The sequence below is a fragment of the Cynara cardunculus genome (genome assembly GCF_001531365.2).
Source record: "Cynara cardunculus var. scolymus isolate 2C chromosome LG 8, CcrdV1, whole genome shotgun sequence".
Classification (NCBI taxonomy): Eukaryota; Viridiplantae; Streptophyta; class Magnoliopsida; order Asterales; family Asteraceae; genus Cynara; species Cynara cardunculus.
In genome coordinates this window covers 16,552,040-16,563,289 of record NC_037535.1, presented here as the reverse complement: position 1 = coordinate 16,563,289, position 11,250 = coordinate 16,552,040, and the positions used below count along the sequence as shown (strand labels likewise).

The window sequence follows — 11,250 nt, the reverse complement described above, 5'->3', positions numbered from 1 at the left end:
AGCGTTTGGTAAACAGCCCCTTAGATTATCAATTAGTTTCACCAAATATGATTAGTAAACAACTACTTTTCAACCGGTAGCTAGTTTTTTTAGCTAACAACTAGCTATAGTCTAGTTAGTTTTCCGACTTGCAATTGTTCACCGTTTTGTTTTGTTAACGTAACGAATACCCTTTTAATTTTGGCTTGGGCTGATTCTTCTCTTCATAGGTTCCAAAGCACCATGCATTTGTGGTCTCAAGATCCAGCAGATGAAGCTAATTACATGATACCAATTAACACATATATTTGATCATGAGTATTGGAGTGCCTTTGAGTTAGCTGGAGAGTAGCACATACACGTACCTTACTGATCATAGACGGATTTGTTCATAGATATTGATCATCCTTTCAAGGACAATGAAGCTTGTAGATTAGAAAATGGAGATCTAGATAAAGGATTATGGGGTTACATAGGCTCATGGAGGTTTTATATGAGAACTTTACCCTTTAATCATACATCGTCTGAACTCTGTGTCTAATTACTAGAAATGATATCTCCTCTCGCAGCTGTTGGATGATCCTGCAGCAGCTTTATCAACATTTTCTTCTTTAATTTGGTTCGCAGGTGCTACGGACGTTGCTGACGAGGAGGCAGCTGCTCTCTCCCTTTCGAACTCCCTATACTTACTCAAGTACCTCACTATGGCTTCCGAAGAGTCATCAAATCCCAAAGATGCAAGAGCCCAACAGATATCGTCTCCATTTACTGTCTTACGATTCTCCTTGTGACACTTGTCGGATGCCTCCCCGGTCACAAAACTTAAGAACTCTGAGGCACACTCTTGAATCGTCTCCTTGGCTTCTTTAGAAATCTTGGCTGTCGGTGGTAAGATCCGTTTCATGATTCGGCCCACATTTGCAATGGGTAGCAAGTTATCATGCTCATCTACCATATCTTTCTCCAGATTAAGTCAAGATCTTCTAAAACACACACACATTTCACTTCACATGTATATCTATATGTACATATGTCGTTGTATGTGTGTATACCTATAACAATACATATCTATCTCTCTCTCTCTTCTCTCTCTCTCTCTCTCTCTCTCTCTCTCTATATATATATATATATGTATTTTGATGCTATGAAGTATTGGAGGGGTCTTTGTAGGCCACATCTTCTGATGTGCTATGAACATGATGATATTAGAAAATTGAAAAGAAGGCATTTTTCTAGTAGAAAGGTAAAATAGAGGGGAAACAAGAACTAGGAGGAATAAAGAACTATATTCACTTCAACATTTAGTTTTTACCCCAAACCAGTATTAGTGATAAATCTAAAGATGCTCAAAAAAAACAAAGAGTACAACACTACCTAAATGAATCATCGAACGAATCACATTCCGTAATTTGTGTATATATATATATATATATATACTATCTCATATCCAAGGCTATATGTCATCTAGATTTCTTCCACTACCCTATAGTACTTGTGTCTCCTAACTAAGAAAACTTGCTGTTATTTATCATACTTCTGTTGCCCTTGTCACAAGTGCCTTTAAGGGTCTCCGAGAGATGGCTAGCTAACTACGCTTGATTTCCTTTTACCTGTAGAGTGCAGACTCGGAAACTCTATTCATGGGTTATAACCGAGCGCAGATTTCCCTCAAGCACCGTCTTTTGTCTTTACATCAGTACTAGATTTCGGTATATTTACCATTACTTTAGTTATGTTTCAAGGATTATTTAGTTCTAGAAATGCATAAGGATGATGGATCGACCATTTTAGTTCCCAAAACAAACGTACAGAGCCTCTCTAGGGACACTCCAGCTTGATATAAACAACAAAACACATATACAACTCAATCGCTGAGAACAGTCATCTAGCTTGCCTCTACTAAACTGTTATATATGTAGTTGTTTGGTGTTTTTAGTGTGATCTAGCTAAAATAAAGGTGCACCATCCTTCAAATTCCAACCAACTAATCTCTTCTAAATGGTTTTGTTTATACTAGTTCACAAAATATGTGGACATAAAATATGCACTCATGCATAGGTTTTGAAATGGATATAGGAAACCCCAACACAGGCTTACTTAAGGGTTTTGTCCCTCAATTTGGGAACAAAGAATTCTTTTTCTAGATTTTTTATTAGGTTATAAAGATATGATCTTAGATTAGATTGCTTTATCAAATATATTAATTGTATTCAACGATGTGTCAGCAGGTCACTTGCTAGCCACCTTTTAGTTGCACATAAGCAGCAGCTGATTGGTGAAACTATTACTACTATACAAGACCAAAGAACCATAAATGAATGTTATCTATTAAAATATCATGTACTATGTTAATTATGCAAACCTATAGAAATAATGATTCTATCCTTTTAATAGTAATGTTAAATGCTTCTAAATAGCTTTTTAGAGATAAAAGACACTTTAAAAAAGGATGAAATGCTAAACAGCACCTGCAGAAATCAAAACATTTGCATTAAGCTGGAGGTTGAAACAAGAACATTTTCAGATTATGAGAACACGAGAAGATGATTGTTACATGTGATAATACACGTGAGGGGACTTTGTCGTATGCATGCGACTTGGCCCGTTTCTTAAAATAAAGGTATTTTCGTTTGAAACCTTCCGTATTAGTAATTACACGTTATTATGTTGTCAGTCTGTTAATGAAATACTTGCCTTTAGTTCTAGTTTTCGGTGATCTGCAACAAAGCAAATTAGAAAAGGAATCCACTAGGGTTGCAGTCAAAATTTTGACACTTCTGTCGAGGGTTGTGTTTTCTGAAGATGGAAATTCGATAAGCTTTGAAAATGCATAAACTTGTATGAAATTTTAGCTGTTTTCACACTGAATGTTGAGGTTTCTTGATACACAGATACTTGATCTCTTAATGAGTACTCAACTGATTTTGCTTTTAGCTTTTGTGAAGCATGCAGTACCCTCTTCCAAGGAAGGATTTGGGAATCTTGGGAGTCTCTAGAATTAATAGATGATTTCCATATCTCCCTAATAAATATGTAGAGAACATTTTATAGCAATATAGAAGTATAGAGAATCTTGGATTCTGTTGAAGGTGATCATTTCATATCTTTTGGAAACCCTAGTAATCTAGAATTTCTTTTACAAGATTCGGGCAATGAATGATTGGTTTGGTTTTACAGAATTCATGTCTCTTAACTTTCACAGAGATCGTAGGATATAATGTTAAATCTTCCGAATATCTTTCTAAAATATCCTTCTAAAAGAAACACATGCAGAAATCAATCTTAAGCTTGCAGATTTATTTGGTATCATTTGGGAGGACTTGATATGACACACTACCAAATACGAGACCTTACCTACGGATTTTTCATGAGAAATCCGTCGCTAAAGGAGTGATTCATCACAAAACCGTCACAAAAGTTGGTGGATAATTCATATCGATGACAAATTACATTAGATTTTGCTGAAACATTAGATTCTGCTGAAACCATTAGATTCTGCTGAAACCATTGATATTTTCTTGGTAATCCGTCCGACGGGAATTTCTGTGAGTGATTTTTTTTGGATAAAAGTCATTTGTTTTGTAGTGACAATATTTTTGGTGGAATACTTGTCATGGGTTCTAATTACTGTCTATCGATCACCAGTAAGGCTAAAAAGGAAACTGTTAAGATCACAGTCCAAGTTTTGGAAAATCTATCAAGGGTTTGTGTCTTGAAGACCAATGTTTGATAAGCTCTAAAATTGATTGCATATAAATGCATAAATTCATGAATTTGTTGCCCTTTTCACAGTGAATATCAAGGTTTCTGATATCGTTATATTCTCCTTTCTACAGTTATCATTTTTATGAGCTAGGTGACCACTTGGGTCCCGGCAGATCCAACCTTCAAGGTGTAGTTGTCTGTGAAATCACAAATTTTTTCGGTCAATATAATTTCAGAAAAAGGTTTAACGTCTTTAAAATGAAACCATAAGATTTTTTTGGATGAAACTATAAACTTTAAAACTTTTAGAGTTTCTGTATGAAAATTTAAGGAATAAAATTACACTCCAAGGGTGGTGGTTGGGATAAGTTAGGGTTTTTATCGTTCAAAGATTTTAATTAATTAATAATTAAAATATATTAAAAATGTGTATTCTCTTTTTACAAATTATATCGTTATAAAAGTCTCCTCCATATTATTCTTAAAACTAATTATATTTTTACTGTTAACACAAATAAAAAAATCACATATTTTAACGTTAATACATTTTCCCCTATATTTATCGTTGATTATTCTTGAATTTTTCTAATATAATTTAGCGTGAATAATAAAATGAAACATTTTCTTAATATAACGTGAATACAAATTTTTATTAACGTCTTTTTGGTTAAGGTTAATTTGTATATTATGAACGTAAATAGTGTTACATAATAACATGTTAACCAACTATCTAGTGTTATTTTGTGTATAATTGACTCTCTCTATAGACTTTAAAGTTATTTGTTTAGAGTTAACTTCCGTCAATTTTAGACTTCAGGTTTTTCTTTGTTAATTATGAACTAACTGATCTGTAGGTTAGTTTATTTATATTTGGGGTTAATTCTTTATATTTTAGAGTGAGTTTGTTTATATTTGAGGTTAATATATTGAACTTGAACCGATCATGTAGATCACCAAGCGGAAAACTAAAAATACACCAACAATCGATTGATTTTAAGAGTTCTAAGAGATAATTTTTTGAAAATAAACTAGTGTACCAAGGACTCAAATACTTAACGTATATTTAATTAATGGACTCAGAACAGCCAAAAACAGAATTTGTGCAATTTAACAATTTTATGATTAATTATAAGTTTTTTATATCATGATAATTATTTTGTAATACCGTTGTCAAACAAATTCTAGACCCACCGATGCTTGGGTCTTTTGACTATATTATCCTTTTATCAAGTCGAGTTCTGAAATAAGAAACATGGCATAATCACAAGCTCAATCATGCCAAGGTTCCTTGGTTATTATTGCCTACAGATTTTCCCTGGAAACTCCGTCGTTAAGGTAGTGTTTGGTACGCAGACTGGATGAGACAGGACGGAACGGTGCAGGATAGGACTAATTGTATGTCCTATGTTTGGTACAACTTGGATTGGACAGGACAGAACAAAACTATTAAAATGACCATATTACCCTTAAATATTGTTCAATATTATTTTATATCATATAATGATTGTAAAATGACAACAAAACAATCAAAATATTGTCCTTTTAACTTTAGTCCCATGTTGTTCCACCTTTTTTGGTGGAACAAGAAATATCAAGATTTGTCCTACTAAAATTAAAAATAGTCTCACATTGTCTCATGTTTTTTTTTGTCCATGGCATGCCAAACATGGGACTATTTTTTTGTCCCGTCCTGTCCCATGTAGTCTGCATACCAAACACACCCTAAAGGGTGGATCGTCATTAAAGTTGGTAGTTAAATTGCTAATGAGTAATTCAAATCAGTGACAAGTTACTCAGGTATCCTCTTTGTGATCGGTTGGTATTCTATCTAATGTTTTCTAAAAAAAAATTAGATTCTACCAAACCATTGTTGTTTTCTGATGATCCATCAATAATCACCAACTGAAATTTATCTCGGTGATTTTTGTGGGCAAAAAAAATTGCATACCTATCACACCCAAACCAGGTTATGTCCTGGCCTAGCTAAGATCATACCAAACATGGGACAATAAATTTGTGTATTGTCATGTCTCGCGTACAAAAAGCACCCTGAAGGTAGACCAGTTACCAAGGCTGCCCCGTTGACCATATATATATATATATAGACTTGGGATCGTGTGAGACCAAAGGTTTTTCGTGAGAGCCGTAAGACCGACTTCCCAATCAAATTCGTAACTGTTTAGTTAAAGTAAGAATTGCTTACTGAGGATTCTCTCTAAAGAAAAGGGATTATAAATAGAATTCGATTCAAACACTGTACCTATGGGATAGAGGAAGAGGAGACAAGGAATTTCGCTACCTTAGGACCGTTATAGTTACGGCCGCCGTTCAAACTGTCATCCCATTTAATCCAATCGGGATGTTCTCTTCTTCCCTCAAAGTTATGGAGTAAGACATCGTTATCGTGCCCACGGTAAACGCTGGGAAGGAGCTCCCATCAAAATTCACTATGAATCTTTGGGGGGGCTGTTCTTATTTTACCAGAGGGTTTTGAATTAGATTTTTTTTGAAACTTACGGTTAATTGTGTTCAGATAAAATCCTATATCCTTTTCATTTGAAACCTTGGCACAGCTCTAAGCGACGACTCTCTAGGATGATCAGCCACACTGGGACTAAGACACGGCCCCAATTCTTGACTGGGGGGGATACCAACCCTTGTATTAGATCTACAATCTGACAATCTGAACATTCATAAACACCGCGAGACTTCTCAATAATCACAAAATTACCACCGTGCAACTTTAGACCATTAGATCATTAGCTTATAAAGTTGATCAATGAACATAAATTGGTCTTACGGGTCTCACAGAAAACCCTTGGTCTCACGATATATATATGAGGTCCTAGTAACCAATCAAGCTATATTTGGTCCAAGATCACAACAGATCCTGGTCCTTGGACAGGTGAGTCCAGGGCCGACCCTGACCAATCGCTTCGGTGCACCTTGGTGGGGTGCAGAAAGTCACAAAGCATCACCGGGTGGAGCAAAGTTGATCACTTGACAATGGTGCCTTACATTAATGGCAAAAACATTGAATCCTCTTCAATTTACAGAAATTTCTTTGTGCTAATACCATAAAATGAAGAAAAAAAGAAAACTGCAGGGCCAAAAGCTCGAAAATCAAAGACTCAGCATACGCAAGAACGTTCACTTCTTTTAGTGGATATGATGAGGACTAAAATGATTGTCGGGCTATCCAAGCAAAAACCTGAATAAATCAGTTAACGAAATGATGCCCTCTACGCGCTTGCTTCCTGCTTCCACTATAACAAGTCTCCTAACTCCTGAAAGTAGTTCATCAACAAGATTACAGGAAATGAAGTTCTGAACCAACGAGTTACCAAACCACACGAGCCCAGGAGGTGGGATGGGGTTCAAAAACATGCAGATTTGACCTCTACCACAAAGAGTAGATCTGCTGTTTTTTAACTTGCCCAAGTGAGGATTCTAAAATTTGTTGCTGAAATTAATTACCAGGAATAGCGAGCCTATCCATAACTTTATGCAGCGGATCAGATCTCAAACACATATGACATCTTTGTCCGTTAAAAAATCCATATGTTGCACTTGCTTCTTGAGTGAGTTGTAATGCCTGCACGTATATACACGTATATATGTCTATCAGGATATTTTAGACAAGCTTCTATACATAAGCTTCTATGATATAAAACTGCACTATAGAATGGAGCAAGCCACAAATTATGCAGTGAACTTATAGATTGGATCGACCTAGGAATATGGAACAAAATCTCTCCAATTTTCACTGAGATGTCATATGTGCATGTCTATGGAGTATGTTTCCATACAATGACTTTTTCAGTAGGCCCTGTACATTTAATTTTTCCTTTATACGGTTTATTTTGAGAGAATAACCTTTGGACAAATTCTTTTAAATGTTTGACCTTCTGACAGATACCGAGGCATTTTTGTGTTAGAAAGAGCCGTTCTTACATATTTTAGAACAAAAAAAGGCCTCTTCCTAACACAAAAATGCCTCAATATTTGTCAGAAGGTCATGCATTTTATAAAAAAATGTCCGAAGGTTATTCTCCTAAATAAACCCCCATTCTTATACTCAGCTGAGAAACCTCAACACCTCACCTGTGTGTGTATGTGTATGTGTATGTGTATGTGTATGTGCATGTTTGTGTGCATAGATGACAAGTGAAAAGCTTAGATGTGGTTCCCTTATCCACCATAAGTACAAAATTCAACAATCCTCCCTCCATCACTATAAATATTATAACATTCACTAGAGATGTCCCATGAAAATTGTTACATTTCCTTGGGCTCTCTCATTATCAAAATGTTTTTTTATGTTGATAAATAGTCAAATACTTCAGTAAAATGCATTGAATAATAAGTTAGGTCTATAGAGCTACAAGTCATGAATCTGATGACATCAGAACATATGCAGAACCTTATTACCTACCTGATGAATGCTGAGTTCATTAAGGTGAATCTGGGCATATGCTCTGTCTTTGGCCAAAGCAGTGATGTCACTGTCAATGTAAAATGCCAAAAATAACCATATATTTTTAAGAGAAACTATATGAAGAATAGCAAGGATGCATGTAAGATATCAAACAATTCCAGTGCGGTAAGCCAAAATTTACCTTCGGCAGTATATGTCCAACAATGAGTCATTATCATCCACTATAGGCACTGCACTGACTTCAGCTGTAGCACGAAATAAGCAAATTGTAAATGAATAGCTTATTGGATATACTTCCACTTGTGAATCGAATCGCAAAAATGTAAGTTTTTAACATGATGTTGCGAAGAAAATTGTCGAAACCGTTATGCCGGGAGGGGTATGCAAGACACTACTTGTTCCATGAAAAGCTGAAATTGAATAAAACCAAACCAAACGAACCCGGTATATCCCACACAATGGTACGATCGGAGGGATAGAACATACCGTTACCATGAAAAGGAAAAAGAGACAAAATTGAATACTGAAGTTCATATTGAGCTTAGGGCAATGTACTTTCATTAAGGTAAAGCTGTGGGGTTTGTCTTGCCACGTCTCATTAGGGTCTTCTGTTTATCTTTCCCATAACAAATGCATGTAGGTTCTTAACTAACGTTCTTATCAAACTACAGGGCTGTTTGGTTGGTTTTCCATCAAGTTCTGTATGTATAAAGCCAACTGTGTACATTAATGTCTGTATAGTTTGGGAGGGTTTTTTCATAGATGGAAGAAGCGTGTTTTTTGATTGGGAGAGGCAGGTTTGGAAAAACCTTGGATTTCTGCATAAAGCTCCCCCTAGAAGCTTATCGAATAAGCCACTTTCTAGATCATTAAACCACTACCAAACAGCCATTTATAGCTGACCGAATAAGCTATGAGTCCTATTAAGCTCATTAAGCTGTTAACAGACAGGCCCTACAAGGAGCATCATCCTCATCTAAGCATTGCATCATTCAAAGAATTTGAAAAAAAGAAACAGGACAAGCATAAAGAAAGATAAGAACATTTTTTAAGTCATCCTACATAGTGGAATTGTTGATTTTCTTGAAGAGAAGGCTGAAACTTTTGTGATTCGTAATAAAGTAAATTCACCATATTTTGAAAATCGAAGCATCAAGTTTATATCCAATCTTAAAGATTCAGACAACCTTATAGTAGGTCAAGAGGCAACCGGTCAGATAAACCGATATATTCTACAGGAAATCCAACTACATGTTGTGATCACGTGATGAAATACATCGAATACCAGGAATTCGTGATACGAAAGGAAGGGTATGTAACAACAATATCGACTATGTACTTGGTTGCATTGAGGAATTTGAGTTATTGTTATTTCTGGACATCCCATTACAACAAAAGTTATGGAGGTGGGTGGGAGGAAAGTTACCTTGAACTAATAGAGACAAGGCATCACTAAGAGAAGCATTTGCTCTCAACATGGCAAACGGATGTCCATTTGATTCCCCAATCTTGGGAACCCATGTGCCCAAAGGAATTGAACAGATTGGTTGTTGAAGAATTGGCAAAGAGGTAGGTGAATGTTTAAAATGTCTGCAGATACCTGGAATGTGTTGCTTTGTTAGTAACAGATCATATGAATTGAACCGCTATCTCGAAGAAAAGCTTACATTTTAGAACACCGGTTAGGGAAGCCAAATGTAGCAGCTGGGGTATTGAACCATCCCATGATATAACTGGAACAGTAGCAACCTTGTTTTGCAACAGTTTCAAAGCAACATCTTTTAACGAATCGTGAGGCCCAGCCTGCATGAAACAGAAGTTTAGCTATGTAAGGCCAAGTCTAACGATCAGAGGATCACAAGTTAATGACCATAAAACATGGTTTCACATATGCAGATTAAGTTGAAAAACTTGTTATCTTTTACAAAATATGAAGTCACTGTTCAGGGGAGGCTCCTCCTAACATCCTAATCTAATCATGAGGTCGTACTTCGCCAAAGCACCACTGTAAATAAGCTAAGCATCAGAAAGAACAGTAATTACTCGGATGGTACACTCAGAACAACACATATCAGCACTCGAAACCTATAAAGGGAGAATAACATTTTGGGCTGATTACCAGGAAGACGACCATATTATAGTGACTGCCCATTTTACGAACAATATGATTAGCCAATTTGACAGACATCAGGTACAATATTGACCAACTAAATATTCCATTGACATGGTACTTACATATCATGCCGAAATGTTTGTGTACAACAGGAATACCATATGACACATCCAGTCGCTAAAAACTGACATGGCTGCCTACTTGTTTATGGAAAATAAATAAATAAATAACAAAATATGGTAAAACACCCCACCCATCCTCCAATTCCACCATCACCACAATGACCCAACCCAAGCCCTCCTTTCCCCCCATCATCTTCTTCCCATCACCACCAAACAAAACCTAGAAATAAGAAACCAAAATATACACATCAGTCTAATTTTAATTTTTCCATTAGATCTTCAAAATTCAAGTTTCTTAATTTTCAAATCTTCAAATTCGGACAAAAATAATTTAATTAAAGTTCTGGAGATGGAGATGGTGTTTTGGGAAGGGGAGGAGAAGAGCAGAGGAGGACCTGGAATTTTTTTTCCAGCAGTGGCACCATATGACCATAAGGGTGCTAGAAATTTTTCACAAACTCATGGTAGATTAGTTGGTTGCTTGCTTGCCTTTGCAAGAGAAGGTCATGGGTTCGCCCCTCTCCTTGCTGCTTCTTTTTGATTTTTTCACAAAAGGTATAGAAACCAAAAATTGAAAGGTGAAAAACTGGAAATTTGCTAACAGGATCTGAACCCCCGACCATTCAAACAAGAAACCGGCAACTTAGACCATCTGAGCCATCCCAAACTTCTGTCATAAGTTTAGTTTTAAGAAATATAGGGGCACACAGCAAAGAGGAAGTGGAGACTTTGGAAGGGGCGGCAAGAGACTGGAAGAACAGATAGGAGGGATCATGGGCCTCAGAGTGGGTTGTGGACAGGGAGGGGGCAGTCACCAGGGCTGGCTGCAGAGATAGGAAGGGAGGGGACCAGTGATGAGGGCTGGCTGGGTGAGAGGATGGAAGGTTTTTTTT

The 11,250-nt window shown here is 36.3% G+C and overlaps 1 protein-coding gene and 1 pseudogene across 4 annotated transcripts in view; both read right to left on the bottom strand.

The window, feature by feature from the left end:
* Positions 1–315: 315 nt before the first annotated feature.
* On the bottom strand, positions 316–1,041 carry LOC112517227 (annotated as a pseudogene).
* Positions 1,042–6,678: 5,637 nt separating this feature from the next.
* Positions 6,679–11,250, bottom strand: part of LOC112516672 (sucrose nonfermenting 4-like protein) — an 11,094-nt gene continuing 6,522 nt past the window's right edge. For all 4 annotated transcript variants that reach the window (XM_025123857.1, XM_025123856.1, XM_025123858.1 and 1 more), the window contains 6 exons: positions 9,790–9,925; positions 9,549–9,722; positions 8,304–8,367; positions 8,120–8,189; positions 7,162–7,279; positions 6,679–6,971 (listed from right to left, as the gene is read on the bottom strand). In XM_025123857.1, the coding sequence (XP_024979625.1) occupies positions 6,880–6,971; positions 7,162–7,279; positions 8,120–8,189; positions 8,304–8,367; positions 9,549–9,722; positions 9,790–9,925 (654 nt within the window). In that variant the 3' untranslated portion in view covers positions 6,679–6,879. The remainder of the gene's footprint in view (positions 6,972–7,161; positions 7,280–8,119; positions 8,190–8,303; positions 8,368–9,548; positions 9,723–9,789; positions 9,926–11,250) is intronic.